The sequence below is a fragment of the Drosophila pseudoobscura genome, chromosome 3, assembly GCF_009870125.1.
Source record: "Drosophila pseudoobscura strain MV-25-SWS-2005 chromosome 3, UCI_Dpse_MV25, whole genome shotgun sequence".
Lineage (NCBI taxonomy): Eukaryota > Metazoa > Arthropoda > Insecta > Diptera > Drosophilidae > Drosophila > Drosophila pseudoobscura.
Window position 1 is genome coordinate 19149827 of NC_046680.1, and position 17093 is coordinate 19166919.

General features: G+C 46.9%; 2 protein-coding genes and 1 long non-coding RNA gene across 6 annotated transcripts; 1 reads left to right on the forward strand and 2 right to left on the reverse strand.

The window, feature by feature from the left end:
* Positions 1-7735: 7735 nt before the first annotated feature.
* On the reverse strand, positions 7736-8261 carry LOC6898846 (uncharacterized). The gene has a single exon (XM_002138781.3). It carries the CDS (start codon positions 8151-8153, stop codon positions 7758-7760), a length of 396 nt encoding a protein of 131 aa, XP_002138817.1. The 5' UTR covers positions 8154-8261; the 3' UTR covers positions 7736-7757.
* A 3333-nt stretch (positions 8262-11594) lies between these two features.
* On the forward strand, positions 11595-14616 carry ppk9 (pickpocket 9). Its single transcript, XM_033378629.1, has 8 exons — positions 11595-12223; positions 12281-12565; positions 12662-12898; positions 12961-13115; positions 13327-13392; positions 13658-13749; positions 14251-14356; positions 14418-14616. Exons 1-8 carry the CDS (start codon positions 12027-12029, stop codon positions 14525-14527), a joined length of 1248 nt encoding a protein of 415 aa, XP_033234520.1. The 5' UTR covers positions 11595-12026; the 3' UTR covers positions 14528-14616.
* On the reverse strand, positions 14349-16684 carry LOC26534427 (uncharacterized). 4 transcript variants are annotated; one of them, XR_001452357.2, is made up of 3 exons: positions 16339-16684; positions 14585-14630; positions 14349-14517 (listed from the first exon to the last, which is right to left on the reverse strand). It is a non-coding gene; the product is annotated as an uncharacterized lncRNA (long non-coding RNA). The 4 variants fall into 4 exon arrangements; XR_001452356.2 differs by having other exon boundaries at positions 14394-14517; positions 14585-14636; positions 16339-16540; XR_004468873.1 differs by lacking the exon at positions 16339-16684 and adding an exon at positions 15255-15381 and having other exon boundaries at positions 14394-14517; positions 14585-14636.
* Positions 16685-17093: the final 409 nt, after the last annotated feature.

Below are 17093 nucleotides of genomic sequence, written 5' to 3' on the forward strand. Positions count from 1 at the left end.
CGCACACTCACACTCGCACACTCGCACACACACACACTTGCACACTCATTCGTATACACTTTTGCTCATGCACTTTGCGGCATCATCGCACACGTGGCTGCATGTCAAAGTGCAAAGTTTTGTTCCACCAAAAAAGGACTCCCCTCTGCAGCGTGGCGGGGCGGGGCGGTGGGCGGGTAGAGTGCCAGGGTGCAAAGGCTGAGTGGGAGTGGCAGTCAAAAGGAGAAGAGAAATAAAATAACTGCACATTTGGCTGTTGTTGGTGGCAACCCTTTTAGCCCTGGCACCAGAGTTGCCGCCAAGCCCTCCGCACCTGCAGCCTGCCGCCTGCCGCCTGTCGATGTTGCGGCTGCACGCGGCACGGGGGGCGGAGCGGGGGTTAGCGGAGCAAGCGATGAGCACGGAGGCCAGGACAGCGACAGGATGCCCCCCCCCCCCCCCCCGAGTAGGATGCCCAGATACAAATCCAAGCAAAGGACTTCTCCCCCTGGCATCTGCATCATCTTTATGAGTATCTGGCAGATACTGCGTTCAATGAGCGTAAAATGTTGTCAAATTTGTAAACCAAACAAATAAAAAAAAACACTGCCCGGCAAACAACCCACAAGAAAGCGAAAAAAAGAAGAGATATATGGCAGGTCCTGAAGGAATTTATGTGTCTGCCTTTGGGCACATGTGTGTGGGGGGGAGGGAGAGTGGTATAAGAAGCAATTCTACGGCTCAAGAACTCCTTAAAGAAGAAAGACACCGAGGGACAGTCTCGAAAAAGTTGTGGCTTTGAAAACTTGTCTTTCCCTCTTTTTTTCCCTCCCTTCAAGCCAAGCAATCTTTGGCTCTAGTTTATGTCTATCCCCCGCATCCACAGGGGCCAATGATCATGTGTTCCATCATCACATTCATTGCCACTCAACGGACAGAAGGAGGCGGCGGGGGAGGGGGGGGGGGGGGGGGGGGGGGAATGGCAATCGTAAACCTGATTGTAATAGTATAATTTTCTGGCGTAAAAGCCAAACAAATAAAGCGCACACGAAATGGAGGCCTAAGGTCCGGCCTGGGAGCCCAGGGAGTCCTGGGATTATCCCGGCCTAAAAGAGTCCTCCTTCCTGATGGGTGGGTGGGTGCTACGCCCTCCCTCCTTCGTCCTGATTCCTCCTTCGTTCAATTTCATGCAATTTTTACGAGTTCTATGCGTATATCTCTTACTCATAATCCGCCCCAATGGAACGCCCCCCCCCCCCCCCCACCCCCCGTACGCTCCATCGTCACGCATCGTCCTGCGCGGAAAGTTATTGTTATCCTTTTGTTTTAGTGCGCACATCCTTTACTCCTGGTGCCTCCGCATTGATTCATAAAACATAAATATAAATACATAGTGCGTATACGCAGCGTTCGCCCATAAATTCTGATAAACGTGAGCGAGAATGAGAGCAAACCCCAGCGCCAAAAGTCATCAATCTTTTAGCATTTCACTTAGATACAGCACTCCTCCCACTCCCACTACCACTCCCACTCACCCTCCCCTTGCCCATCCCCATCCCCGCCCCCCCACAAATGGCTGCCGCCCCTCGTTTGTTGTTTATTCATTCGGCGTCGATATTTGTGCATAAATATTAATATTGCATGACCATTTTTATTTGTTTGTTTTTCCCCCTCAAGGAACACATCGTCCGCCCCCCCCCCCCCCCTTGCCCAGCGAAAGTCCCTCATCTCTTAAGAATATTTACTCGAAAATACAACGAATGTTAGATCGGAAAATGTGCACCCGGGGTGGGGGGGCATTTCCAGCCTCCTTCCGGATCCTTCCAGAGCAGGAGCTGGACCAGGATCTAGTGCCAGTCATCGGGATCGGCGCAACACCACCAGCCCCAGCCACAGACAATGAACAGGAGCAGGCACAGGCAGAAGATAATCACGAACAGGGCGATTCCGAGCGCCACCCAGATGGCCAGCAGGGAGCTCTCCCGGCGGTAGTACTCCGTCGAGGAGTACACCCAGCCCACGGTGGTGCGGATGGTGGTCTCGTCGTGCAGCAGGTCTATGGCAGGCATCGTCGAGTGCAATTTTAGCTTCAAATGTGTTCAACCAGAAGATTGATATGTTTTTTTTTTTGGAATTTTAAGACTAAATCCTACAGATTGATGTGTTTTTCGATGGTAAATCCGAACCAAATTTCGTTTTCGATGTCCTTTTTTGGTTGGGGAACCTCATTTAAGGGGGGGAGGGGGCCCCCACCCCACCCCCTGATAATTAAATAAATATTACACTGTGCGATAAAAAGTGAAAACTTGAATGTTTTTTTTTCCACGAGACTAAAATTGGGGTCGAGCGTATCTGAAGGATTTCTAAGAGAAATGTATGACCTTCTCTATGGGGTCTATAGAGTGGCTATGCCTGAAGTTGGAAATTTCACACCATTTTAAAGGTTCCTTCTTTCCTTTGACCTGGTTTTCGGAGGCTTTTTAGGTCTCTTTTGTATGGTATGGTCTTATTTTCGTAGATTAGTTCTTTAGTGGCTGTAATTCTCCTTAAAACTAGCTACTAATCCCTAAGATGTTCCAACGAATGCCAAGGTTAGGAGGTATTTAGTAAATCCCCAGCTTTTTATAGCACATTAGGCAATAAAGGCTTTTATGAGCCCTCCATAAGAGCCCGTCGAAACTCGAAACATTCGATTAAAATGGCCATCAATTGAAACGTTTCAATATTTAAATATTTGCAATTACATTTAAATGTTTGGCCATGTGCTGTCTGCGAAAATATCTTTATATTCGGCTTTTTTCGAGAGTGCCAATAAATTGCCCGACACAAAGTGTCAACGGAGGACGAAGGACCCGCTTATTTGCATACGTATCCCTGGCCTTCTCGATGCGGCTGGGAGGACCCTGCATGCCATTCCATTTCGCTACTTACAACCATATTATAATGGAATCCACACTTGCATATGTTGTCGCGGACGTTCCACCAGCTATAAATATTATTGAATTGTTCTGCCACGCCCCTTTGGGCCTCTCAGTGTTGCAACAATGATTGCGGCAAGCGGATGTAAAAACCTTGGCAATGACAGTTTTTGGGGGGCTGGAACAGGGCCTCGGGTCTATGTCTATGTCGTCTACATCTCCGTCTGTTATGCAAATGTCTATAAAATATATATATGTATGTATCTCCGATGTGTGTGTGAACAACTGTTTATATGCAAATCTTTTATTTCGCTGTTGCCTCCGTTTTCATTTCTTATTTCCGCTGCAGGCCCGACACCGCCATCGCCATCGCCATTGGCTTTATTTTTACGAGTATGTATATATATATATATATGTATATATTCTGCATTAAATTAACATCAATAAAATGTTTGCCCCGTTTCGGACTGGACACCCCCCCTGTCTCTGTGTCCGGGGTGTCCTTCTCGTCCTCCTAGAGTGCTTTTCAGTGTCCTTTCTGTTTCCCTTTGTTGCACTTGTGCGTATTTTCAAGCTAATGCCAACATGTGCTGCGATTTGTCCACAAATCCACCCCCCATCCCCCCCACAAATGGTCTCCATCTTTTCCTGCCTCGGCAGCTGTTTCTTCTCCTCGTCCTCTGGCTGTTCCTGTCTGCTTCTTCGACAGTTTTACAGTCAGTTTCATTCATTTCCTTGCGCCGAAAGACATTTGCATTTGACAGTTTTGGCACCTTCCTGGGATCCCGCCGAACAGGAAGAAAAGTTCCAACTGAAGAGGGAAGAAAGTGAGAGAGAGAGAGAGAGTGCAAGAGGTGAAAGGTGAAAGGGAAAATGATAAATGGATATGCACGAATCTATGACTCAAGATGTCGCCGTTTTCCCACCTTCATGGCTTCATCCTACGGCTCCATTAGATGTTTCCAAAGTGGAATTAAATCAAGACTTGCTTACTAGTTGGTGAATCCCCTGAAATCGGTGAATCCCCCTCCCCCCACAGAAGGACAGTCCCTCATGTTGGGCTCTGATGGATTTCCCTGCCCATTCGACTCTTGTTAATCAAATTAAGTGCAGGCTAATGCTTGGGCAAAATGCAGAGCCACTCCCCCGCTTTTCACAAGAATTATTACAACCCATCAGTGGGTGGCTCGCTCCTTCTCCCCCTGTTTGCCCACTCGAAAAATGATGAATAATAAATTGCTAATCATAAATATTGCGAAATCAGGCGAATGAAAAGCGAGAGAAATGGCCAAGAAAAGACCGAATGAAAAGAACGGAAACGGCTAACAAGAGTTAACCCCCCACCGATGGAAGTGGGGGGGGGGGGGATTTTTTTTACACGCTAAAAAGCAAAACAATACCAAAAGTACACATTGTTAAATTGAAAGGAAACAAATGTAAAATTTATACAGCTGCAGTGCCCTTCCTTTTCCGGCTTGAATGCAAAATCAAAGTGTGGCAGGAGGCAGGAGCGGAGGCAGGGGCGCCCGGCTAGCAGCCAGTGTGTTTGCCCTATTATCGAACCCAAATGTTGTAACTGTGGGCGCCGTCGAGTGGGTGGGATTTTCCGTTTTTGTAGTACAAAATTATGGTGGGGGGTGGATGGGGGGTGGTGAATGCTGGCATATGATTAATTTAGCGTTATCAAATTGATTGGATTATCGCCAAGGGAAGGGAAAGGAGCGGGCAAGATGTGGGTGAGGGCTGTGGGTGAGGGCTGAGATTTGTGTAAGAAATTATATGTATTACATGTTATGGATGAGTGTTTCAAAGTATAATAGTTACAAGGCATAAAAGATATTGTATTGTATAACAGTTGCTGTGTTTAACAGTTGCTGTGTATAACAATTACTGTGTATAACAGTTACTGTGTATAATCATTACTGTGTATAACAGTTACTTTCAGTCACAATAGTTCCTTTGTATAAAAGTACTACTATTTATAAAAAATTACGTTGTATAACAGTTACTTTTTCTAATAGTTACAATGTATAACAGTTACACTGTACATCAGTTAGCTTTTATAGCAGTTACATTTTATAATATTTACCATGTATAACAGTTACATTGTATTGTAGCTACGTTGTATAACAGTTACACTGTATAACAGTTACACTGTTTAATAGTTACGCTGCATAATAGCTGCCAAGTATAACAGTTACGTTGTATAACAGTTACGTTGTATAACAGTTACTGTGTATATTGTAGCTATGTTTTATAACAGTAACATTTAAGAATACATAGCCTCTATGTATAACAGTTACGCTTAATAGTTAAAATGTATAACAGTTACACTGTATATTAGTTACGATGCATAACAACTACATTGTAGAACAGCAACGATATACGAGAGTTGCAACGAACAGCGTGTATAACAGTTATATAACAGTATAACAGCTCAAATGTATACAAAATTCAACTTTACGCAAAGCAATTGAAATGTATAACAGTTACAACGCATAGCTGTTACTATGTATAACAATTTAGATGGATACATTTCCATTGTATAACAGTTTTAGCGGTACAGTTAAAATATTCAGTATAACAGTTACACAGTTTGGTTGGAAGGGTGGACCCATGGGCTCGTAGAACACTAGTTTGGGCTTTTATTCCATGGAATATTTTCCTCTCTGCTGTTCTCCTTCCCCTCTCTTGAGGCCCACACCCCACTCAGGACTCAGAGAGGCTCCCCCTCTGGTCCTCGCCCCGACCACAGCTTGTGGCAGGTTCCCCCAACGCAGCCGTCAAATCCGGACAATTGCCACTCGCATCGACTTTCAGAATTGTTATCCCGACCGCAACATGGCGCAGCCCCGGCAGCCCCCATCGATCGAGTAATTAGCGCGCTCTCCCCTCCCCTCCCCACCCGCCCCAAAAAAAAAAAGAAGAAATCAATACAATCTGAGGGCCAGCATCGCCAGCACCAATCAAAATCAGAGTCCGATTCCGATTCCGACTCCGAATTCGAATCCGAGTTACGTTTCGTGTGGGCCAGGCCCAAAAGCCATGCCAAAAATGGCCCGAAAGGGCAATCAGTGACCAAAATCGAGGGCCGCCGGCCCGGCAGCTGCCCAGTTTCTCAGGGGTGCGGGGGTGCGGGGGTGGGGCGGAAAATCGGTGGAACAAAAGTCAAGTGCAGGCCGTCGACGGGCGACAGTTCGTTGGCGGTCACTAAACAGTCAGCAGTAGTCCATCAATCCACCAGTTAACGTTAACGGTAAGTCCAAGTGGGCCAAAATATGCATTTAATTGAATTTCCCGTTCGATGGGAGAAACTGTTGCACATGCAACCGCGAATTGTTCACTGCTGGCGACAACCACAGCCCAACAATTTGCAGCGGCAGCGGCAGCATCTTGTTGTAAGAAACATACAGAGCCCCAGGCCAGCATCCTTACAGCAGGGAGCAGGGAAAGTCGTGGTCCAACATCCTTACGGAGGAGCAGGGAAGGTCGTGGGCCAACATTCTTACGGAGGAGCAGGGAAAGTCGTGGGCCAACATCCTTACGGAGGAGCAGGGAAAGTCGTGGGCCAACATCCTCACGGAGGAGCAGGGAAAGTCGTGGCCGAAGGAGAACGAAGGGGAGGCCTCCCCTTGTTCGCTGCAGTATCCACAGATTCCGAAAGTCCTGAGAAACGGCAGAAGGGTTGTGCGGAAATGCAGGCCGAGTTAGCTATATGTTGCTGCTGTTGCTGCTCCATGAATATTCATGGCATCATGGCCGGAGCCAGACCAGACAACAGGGGGGGGAGTGCCCCCACACCCGCCTCAGAGAGGCAGAGAACAAAGTTGCAGCAAACAATGAAGAGGAATGGCAAAAGACAAAACATGAAACCAAATAAATAAACAAATGTCAAGCCAAAGAGTGGCACAGGCGAAGGCGGACACGGAATCGGAGACAGAGGCGGACGCGAAAGCCAAGAAATTGGCGTGAAAATAAATCAAGAAATAAATTGGAAAATTTGTTATTTCAACGAGTGAATCGGGGAAAGACTCCGCTGGCAAATCAAATGTGTTTGTTCATGCCTGTTTGACGTCGGAGTTTATGAAGGAATTGATGGGAAGGCAGGAGGATCGATAAATGGAAGATCTACAGAACACAGCATTCATTGATTCATCTCTTCCAACTCCATGACAATCCCCATCTGGATATTACCTATTTTGGGATTCCCCTTCCAGCGTTGTCCACCTTCTGCTCCTGCGATTCCTCCTTCTGCTTGGCTCCTCGATCCCTCCTGCTCTTTGGTCGGCTCAAGAGTAGGTTAAATGCCTTCCAGGCAGCTTTTTTCCCCACAAAGTGAAGGCCAATTAAAATGGCCTTTAAGCGTTCCTCTTTGTTTTTTGCAATATTAATTAACACGAAAAAGGCAGAGAGCACAAACATATCCAAGGCAAAGGATGGCCATGGACTCGGTTGAATCGAGGTCGCCGGCAGGGGATCGGGCGGCGGTCAGCCAGGAGGATGCCGGCCAAATGCCTTCATTTAATTGTAAAATATTACATTTTAAACAATATCCATTAAATGCCAGCAGCAGCTTAAGCCACAGGCCACTCGATCCACTCCCCCCCTTGCCGTGTTTCCAGTGCAATCTCGTATCGACTGCCAAAGGTAATCAACTGCAAAAAAGGAAAGCTTTTAATGTTGCCCGTGTGCTGGGGCGTCTGGACCTTTGTCCTGGACCCCCGGGAACCCCAGTCCGGAATGGACGACGGCCGGCCGCTCATTTAAATGCAAATTTAAATGCAATTTTAACCCGTCCAAGGACCGCATCGCCCCCCACCGACAAAAACAAAAGTCCGTTTCCGTGATCGGGGGGTTTATTCAATCACTCAAATTCACATCCTCCGCCAGGCCGGCCGCACACTTGATCTCCCGCCAACGCTCGGTGACCGAGGGGTTGTGTCCCGCCGGAGTCTTGAGCTGCAGCTGCAGCTGCAGCTGCAACAGCAGCTCGGCCTTCTCCCGCGTCGGTGGCGGCTTCTGTCCGAAGGCGTGCTGCATCAGAAAGTAGTCGCAGCGCTTGCAGTACTGCTGCTGGCCATTCGTCGGCTCGAATAGTTGGTCGCAGATGGCGCACTGCTTGTCGGCCAGGCGGCAGCGGCGGCAGCGAAGCTGCCGCGACGAGAGGTCCACCCACAGGAAGCGTTGAAAGCACTTGGTGCACAGGTACCACCGGTCGTCGGGTGCGTCGACGATCTCGACGACAACAGGATCCATTTCCGCTGGCAGACCAAATCGAGGAATCAATAAAATTTCAACGTAAAATTGTCAAACAATGACGTGTCACATGTGAGTGCCAGGGCAGCCCTGTTTCCTGGGTGGGCGGCAACCCTGCGGCGGATACAGTTATCAAACTGAAAACTGATTGAGATCAATCTGAGGGCCCATCCAATTACCATTTTAATCGCAATCCCTTCAGCCTTTAACAAAGTTATAGCCAGTCCACAATCGTGGAATACTGAATACTGAATACTGAATGATTACCACGAAGCGGGGATACATGTGTATATGTAGTGCCTCGTAGTGCCTGGGTCATCAGGCTCCCTTTCAAGCACTGATTGCATTCTGTGCGCCGTCCTCGTCACTCAATGGATTTACTCGACTGGAGCATCGGACATTGGGCATAATTTACAGCGCATTAAAAACTCCAATAATGATTTATTGTTGTCCTGGCGAATGGCGCCTGGCGCCTGCTGCCACACCGCAAAAACATATTTAAAGCAACGCATTTATATTTAATGAACAGCAAACGGAGGCACGAAACAACGAGTTCTGAGAACTGAACCGCAAAGCGAAAATACGTGGGCTTAAACCATGTCCCGCCCCTCCTCGTTGCTGGACAATTGAAGTCTTCTTTCGCTCCTAAAACCAGCTTTAATTCTGTCTTCCAGCGTCGCCCAGAGGTATCCCAAGCCAGCGACGATGGGAAGGAACAGCGCTGAAAGCTGGGACGGCAACGATGAATCCACATCCCACTCGCGGCGGACATCGTCGACGGCCTCGCTGCAGCCCCGGCTGGGTCCTGGTCTGCTCCTCTTTCCCGGCAACGCGCAAAAGCAGAGTCCGGGACTCGATGCGGCAGGCACAAAAACAATTCCAAATGCTAATGACGACCACGTTCCCGTTAATCAGCAGCGCAGTATTCGCTGCATTCGACGACCGCCATTGTGGCAGCCCCCGCCGCCATCGAAGGGCGGTCCGGAAGAGCAGGAGCTGGTCCCCGATCAAATTCCGGACGCGAAACGGGGCGCCCCCAAGCTGGGGGCCAAAGTGCACGCATTCATAATCGAGTTCCTGCAGGGCTCCTCCATACACGGCTTCATTTATTTGGCCAAACTCGGCTTAAATTTCGTCGAACGGTGAGTCCTGCGGTCGTCCTGCAGTCGTCCTGCTGTAGAGGCCTTTCAGGGGGTCTCCTGCAAAGGGAGAATCCGTCGAAAGTGCCACAAATAGAGTCCCAGAAAGCCCTCCCCTCCCCGTCCCACCCTCCAATCCAAACCCTTTAATTTTTAATCAAATATTTGGCCAACATTTCCACTCAATTAATTTACAAGCAAAATTTCAGTTAAGCCTCATTACGCGGCCACAAGCCGCAAGTAGAACTTTTCCACGGGATTATTTTGGCCCACCGCCGTAGAGTGGAAAACTAAAACGATACAAAACTACAAGTCGAGGACTTAAAGGGGGAAGGGAAGTGCGTGCCAAGGTCCTGGTCCAAGGACTGGGCCCAGAGAAATACTATATATTTTGCCCACACATCTTCCGTTTTGTGTGCGGCTCGGGGAGGGATTTGGATTTTTCGTGCGGTGCAATAAATCCTTAAAAACTGACATGACATGACAAACAGGATTACACACAGCCAGAGAGAGAGAGAGAGAGAGAGAGAGAGTTCTTGGTCTTGGTCCTGGCACGGAAGGGCAGCCGGATGCAGGGCGTAGAGGAGCGGAGGTGGCAAATCTGTCAGAGGGCGGCTGAGGGTTAATTAGTGGATAACACAGCCAGGCCAAGGAGAGGGCCAAGGGCCAATGGCCAAGGGCTTACACTGAAAGATCTTGAACAGAAAGATTTCCGAAAAATATTTAAAAAAAAATAAAGGAAAAATATGGAAATAATTTCTAAAAGTTCGAAAATTATACTTTTGAAAAATACTGAAAAATACTGCATTTAAAGGTTCAAGTTTTTCGTGGCAGTGCAGTGTAGTCTCCACTTTCTTCCTCATAAAACGAGCTCAATTACAATTATTGTTAGTTTTTGGACAGGCTTCACCCCCCCCCCAAGCACCACTGACAGGTGCTGCCCCCCCCCCCCCCCCCAACACCCCACCTCCCCAAATGGGAGGAGGGCCACTGAGAGCTCGGGCGAATGATTTGTGAAATGTATTCCCCATTCGTACAAAAATAGAACAGTGCAGGAATATGCTTTGCCATGGCGAAAAATCAGCTTGTGACGCACAAATTTCTGGATTATACACAACTCCAACCCCCGACCCCCGACCTCCAACCTGCGACCTGCAACCAGAGCTTAAGTCCGCCCACTCCACTTCACTCGCAGAACTACAACATTTTCCACAAAAATATATAAAGCAGAACCCACACAAAAAACAATCTGAAAACCACAAAAAAAAATGCATAGACAAGAGGGGAAAGAGGAAAAGAGGGGAATGAGGAAAAGAGGGCAAAGAGGGGAATGAGGAAAAGAGTCTGTGCCGCTGACATGTGATAACCTCAATTTTACAAGCGTTGATATGGCAACCACCTTATATGAGGGCTTTAGTGCCAGGACAGGTGTGTATGATGGCCCCTGCACAGTCCCTGCCTGTGGCTGTGCCTGTGGCTCTGCCTGTGGCTGTGCCTGTGGCAGGAGGCGCCTAATCCGGAACCAAAAACTGCAAATGCAAATGCAAAAACACGCACAGGATTAGGGTCGTGTCTCCATGGGAGTGCAGCAAAAGCTCTGTTCAGAGGCAAACAAAAAATACAATATCAAACAAAGCCATCAATGAAGTATTCAAAAAAAAAGAAGAAGGTATTTCAGGGATTGGGTGGGCTTTAATTACCATTCCAGCCGCTAGTTTTTAAGCCTTTTGGGTGCCCCCTCGGAGGGCCACAATCCCTTGATTGAGGCGCCCCCTCGGAAGACTACAATCCCTTGATTGAGGCGCCGCACGATCTTGCCTATCGCTTGGATTAAAACTCTTAAAAAACATTTTCTCAGTGGGGGGAGGGGTTCAGGAATCTCACATATGAAATCCCACACCGAAATCCAAGTCTGGAAATTTCTGATTCGCATAACTCTGGCAGCCGTACGCCGGAACGGAGCAACCCTTCAGAGTCCTTCATGCTCGTCTCGCATAACGAGTATTACGGCATCAAACATGCATCACTGGGCCTCATTCACGCACAAATTTCATGCATATGAGTGTCGGGATGATGAAACAAAGCAAATAAATTGCACACCAGACAGACGGACGGACAGACGGACGGGAAATGGCCGGGGGAGTCTGTCATATATGTATGTATGATGTCCAAAAGGAATTTTGTGGTGTTAGACAAAGCACAGCACTCAACTGTCACGGAAGCAAGGACCACACGATAAAAATACAAAAAAAAAAACAGACAAAGAAAACTTCATAGAAAAAACAAAAAAAAAAAAAGAGTTGGAAAATATTTGGAAAATTAAAAGCCAAGCAGAAAGGACTGTGTGTGTGTGTCTTTATGAGCCATTGCTGGCTTCGAAACTGTCATTGTGGACGGCAATCGCCAGAAAATGGAAAATTCTCCAAGGATTTTTGGCGACTTGTGTCTCAGTCGAAGGAAGGAAGGAAATGGGGTGAAGAAAAAGGGGTGGCAAAAGCGTTGACGCGTTCATTGACTCCTGCGCTGTGGGCCTTCGCATTGGTCATAATTCTTTCCCGCATAATGCGCACGGAAAAGTTTACACGCAATAGATTTTTATGTCCTTTGGGAGAGTGTGCACCCCCCCCATTGCCCCATACATCATTCCCGAAGGGTATCCTGGGCCCTCTCAGAGACAACGGATCGCTATGCAGCATCTCAGACTTTCTTTCTTTCTTTCTCCCCCTTGCGAAGAATGCTCTGGTTCGCGTTCATCTGCGTGGCTCTGTTCAGCATCATATCGCTGAGCAAGCGGACCTGGCATCGCTTCCAGACCTCACCCATGGTCATATCCATGGATCGCAACAAGCTGGTGTGGAACACGAGCTTCCCCTCGCTGACCGTGTGTCCGCACAAGCGCATCGATGAGCTCAAAGTGGAGGAGTACATACTGTGAGTGAGTCCCAGAATTCCAGTGAAGCCTGCAAGACCTATCTCTCTCTGTCGCAGGGCCCATGAGGAGGACTTTGAGACCGAGGAGGATCAAGAGGATTTCCGTGATTTTATTGTGAAACTTGCCAGCCTCACGTACGACAACTTGGAGTCCCTGCCGCTGAACAAGTCCTTCGGGATCTCGGGCGAAAAGTACTTGGATTTGCTTTACGAATTGAAATGGGCCTTCGAGCCGGAAATCAGCAGCGGCGCCGCCGTCAAAATGTTCATCTACGAGACCCAAACGGAGTTTGGCATTTGCCATGCCGTCAACTCGTTGGTCGCCCGCTACAATTCCTTTGAGTGAGTGGCGGCCGGGCGACGGCACACATCCGGATATGATTTTATGGCTTTTGGCTTCCCATCCCATCCCCTCCCTTTCCATTCCATTCTCTGTAGTTATTGGCGCTCGAATGATTGGAGCATCCTGGACCATGGAGATCGTGTGACTGTGCATCCGCTGGATGGTGAAATCTACGCTCAGATTATCAACCTGTCGACCGCCTACGATGTCTACTTCCACGGAGCCGGGGATGTGCCGAGCATATCCAAGCAGCGCTACACGTTCCCGGAGAGCGACTACACCACCGTCGAGCTGATTGCCCTCGAAATCTACACGAACGAGGAGGCCAGAGCGTGAGTTGTGCCACTCTCTCTATGGACCTCGGTAACACCCGTTAATCTCTCTGGGGCCGCAGGTTCACCACCAAACAGAGGAGCTGCCGCTTCAACTATGAGGCCGAGGACATGCAGTCGGTGCCCATCTATAGCTTCGGTCTCTGCCTCTCCGAGTGCCGCATGTTCTTCGCTCTGCGTGCCTGCGGCTGCATACCGCACTTTTACCGGAACCGCCGTGAGCATAATCATCATATTCCACCCAACCATCCATCCATCCTTCCATCCATCGATCCCACTTAATTGTCTCCATTAAAGTTAACTTTTATGTCCCGGACGATGCGGCATTAATGCTGCTACTCGGTGGTCATAAAACGCTTAAAGTCTCGTAGTTTAAGTTGAAACCCGTCCAATCTCCTTCTCTCTTTCTCTGTCCCCTCTCTCCACAGTACGGAACGGACGGCGACTCCCTGTTTGCGGCCTGGAGGGCATCGGTTGTTTGGTCAGAATTAAACGTGAGTAACCATCCCCCCCCCAACCACCCTTTGAAACATGCAAATATTTAGCCTGCTCGAGAAATTCGATTTGAATTTCACACAAATTTCCTAGAACGTGACCATAATTTCGGGATAGCCAGATGCCTGGTTGCTTGAAGAGTAATTATAATATTGAGTAAACCCGAGTTGGAGGCTGTTTCCGTTTTGTGGAGAGAACCTTTGAACTATTGACTATATATTTATAAAACATTAGTATATAATATATATCGGGCCCATTTTCCAGGCGAGATAATCTCATTGAAATCGGACAAATACAAAATCAATTGCAATTGTTTGGCCAACTGTGACGATTCCAACTTCTTTGTGCAGTCCCATGTAAGTAGACTCCCCCTGCCCCCGCCCCCTAGTCTTACGCCTTAACTGTAAAATGTTTACGGCAAACAGAAGCACCATGGAGCGGTGGTCGTTACCGCCGCATTTCAAGTGGAAAAATAAGCGAATATTTTCGGGGGGGAGCAGCAGAGCATTCGCTTCGCCTTAAACAAACATCAAAATTGTAGTCCGGGCTATAAAAAATAATAACGCGCAAAAGTTGCACGCAGCCGGGACGCCTTGAAATATGCAATTATTGTATTTCAGGGTCTTATGGGAGCAAAAGTTTTCATCTTCAACATTTTTTTTTTTTTCGCGCTTTTGCGTGCGGCGAAAGTTTTGTACATTTAATAATAATTTTTGCTTACTTGCCTTGTTATTTCGATGATGTTGTTGTCGTTGTTGTTGTGCTTGTCCTGGTTCTTATTCCGCTTAATACTGGTTTCTCTCCCACACACACACCACCCACACCACCCACACCACCCACACCACTTGTGTGGTTAGCGCTCGCGTGTCTGGTTTCTGGGCGCTAATCTACAGTGGGGCATAATCGATTATCCCAAAATGCAGCTCCGCCGCGATGTGCTCTTCTCCTTTGCCGATGTCTTGGGTGAGTTTTCGGGGACAATACCTGTATGGAGAAAACCTTAAGGAACTCTTTTCTTTTCCAGTTTATATTGGCGGCCTGGTGGGCTTCTTTCTGGGCTGCAGTGCTTTGAGCTTCACTGAGATCATATATTACTTCACGGCTCGATTTGTGCGGCGCATGTTCTTCAATTGATGGAAAAATACACGAATTAGTTGCTATAATGAACAAATAATACAACTTTTTACTCACCTTTAAACCGAATAAACTTTTTTTCGTAGTCCCATCACACGTAAATCTATTTCTAAATAAAAGAAACGTTAGATTTAGTATCGAATGCTGATCGATGGGCTATAAACAGCTGATCAGCCTGTCCGCCCCACATGAGGGCGGTACTAATACTATTACATGTGTGTGAGGGAGGGGGCGCGCCTCTAATCAATAACAAAATAAAATTGTTGCAAAGTTGGCAAAAATCATACCGAAAAACTTTCATTCCCCTCCCTAGAAGAGCCTTCATTGTCCGTCTCTGTTTCGTCGCTGGCATTTCAATGAATCGTTTACTCTAGCTAGGATGTGGAGGGGGGGATGGGGTGGGGGGGACAGACAGACATCTACGACGACAAATTGCCTTCGTCCCGTTGTTGCTTTTTGTATTTTTGCCAACCTTGTCGATTTATATTAGGGTCGTGTCTCTCTCACTCTCTGCCTGTCTCTCTCCTTCTCCGCATTGAAATGAACTCTTGGCTTTTGCCCATATGTACACATGTGTTGGTGTGTTTAATATTTGCTGTTCGTTTATGCCAAATAATTTGTAGCCCTATTTTCCTTCAGCAATTGTTTATTTGTGTGGAAATATGTATGTACATACATATGTGTGTTTATTTTTGATTTTTCTGATCGACTGCTTGCTGTTACTCACTTTTCACCTTCCACTAGAATGGTGGATCTCTCTTCTCACTCTTCTTCAGATTGCACGCAAGTATAGCTGATCTCTTCTAACACTCTGGCTTCTTATCTAATCAAGCGAACTCACCACGCTTTCGTTGCTAATTACACTCTTGGAAAAAAAATAAAACTGCAGCGTTTCGCAGTCGAAATACACACATACATTATTACACAGACACACCCATACATCCACACACTTGCCGTTTGCACAACTGAATGAACTGTAACTCTCATGAATTTATTCCTCCTTCTCTTCTATTCTTTTTGTTTTGTATTATTTTTCTTATTGTCATGTCATCAATAAATGAGTGGAGAAATGAGTAAGAATTGGTCGAATAACTGGGTCAGTGGCTGGCTCTAAGGACCAAAGGGTGAGGGGAGGAGATGGAAGCAGCAAAAGCACAAAGAGAGGGTGAGTGAGGTGGCTGCTAGAATCTGCAAAGTCAATGCTAACTCCAACAGTGATGTTTCCCCCTACCACACCCCCGCCGCAAATCAAAGCTTCAGCCCCTTTCAAACACACAATAGAAATGTAGATTTCAATGTCTTTTCACACATTTTTTATGCAAAACCACAATCGCTCTTCCTCTCATACGCCACACAATATAACCTCAAAGGAATTGTCAGCCTCCAGAAGTGTAATCTTTGCACCTTTTCAATGGCAGGGCAGACGAGATGATGGCTTCAAACCACGTGAGAATTGCCCGCAAACGCCCCTCTCGCCGACGCACACGTTGCATTTATTCAGGAATAAACGGGACAGCGTTGTGCATTGAGGTTAGGGTGAAGGCGAGGGCACGCAAAAGACTTTGAAGTCGGGAGAGAACCCAAAGGGCTGCCCTTTAGCCATTATTTCATCGCATAAATTTGGGAATTATTGAAATATATTGTTGAAGATTGCAAAAGAGACGGGGAGATGGGCGAGTGTGAAAAAGCGATAATGCGGCCATTGGGGGCCGGCCATGGCACGCGTCGGCCCTTCATTGTTCGGTAATCGCTTATTAGAGTGTATTTGAGGGTATTCTTATGTTAATATCAATATATGGATTGTATATTACCTGTACAATGTTTGCCATCTGCTTTTTATATGCTTTATATCTCTTTTTTCAATTAAATCACACTCGGGCTTGCAAATTCCGACTTGCACTTTCGCGATCTTTTCACTAACTACGGAAGCGACATCTGGCGCTTTTTAACAAAGCTATTACAGGTGCATTGAATTGCATACATTCTTCCATAATCGCATATTTCACTGCAACCAGAACGCATTATTGCTTGATTGTTAATAAAGGATTATATATTACCGCCGCAGTATACTTTTACTTTTTAAAATACAATCTTCTCACTTTTTTTAGCCGCTTAAGTTTCGGGCCACAGCAGTTAGGCGACATCTGGCGCATTTTCGACTGAGCAACGGTGTTATGAAAACAGGTGTGGGAGAACGAAATTGCAAGCATAACCGCATATTACACTGCAATTTAAGTGTAATTTTGTGTACATTTCATTAAATAAATACACATTAGCTCTAAAATATGTTTTATACGCTATTTTTCACTTTATCTATCGTTAACCAGTCTTAAGCTTGAATTTCGCGCTCTTCGATCGTGCACTAAAGCGGCATCTATCGCAACCAGCACGTAGCTCTGGTATTTTAATACCAGCACTGAAAACGCGTTAGGGTGCAAGGCCAGATATCCACCGTTAATTTACAAAACAAAATTAAATTGCGTATTGTTACGAACTTAAATAAACTCCATCAAACTGCACTTCTAGAATGGAACCGCATCATTAACATGTTTATTGCATAACCATA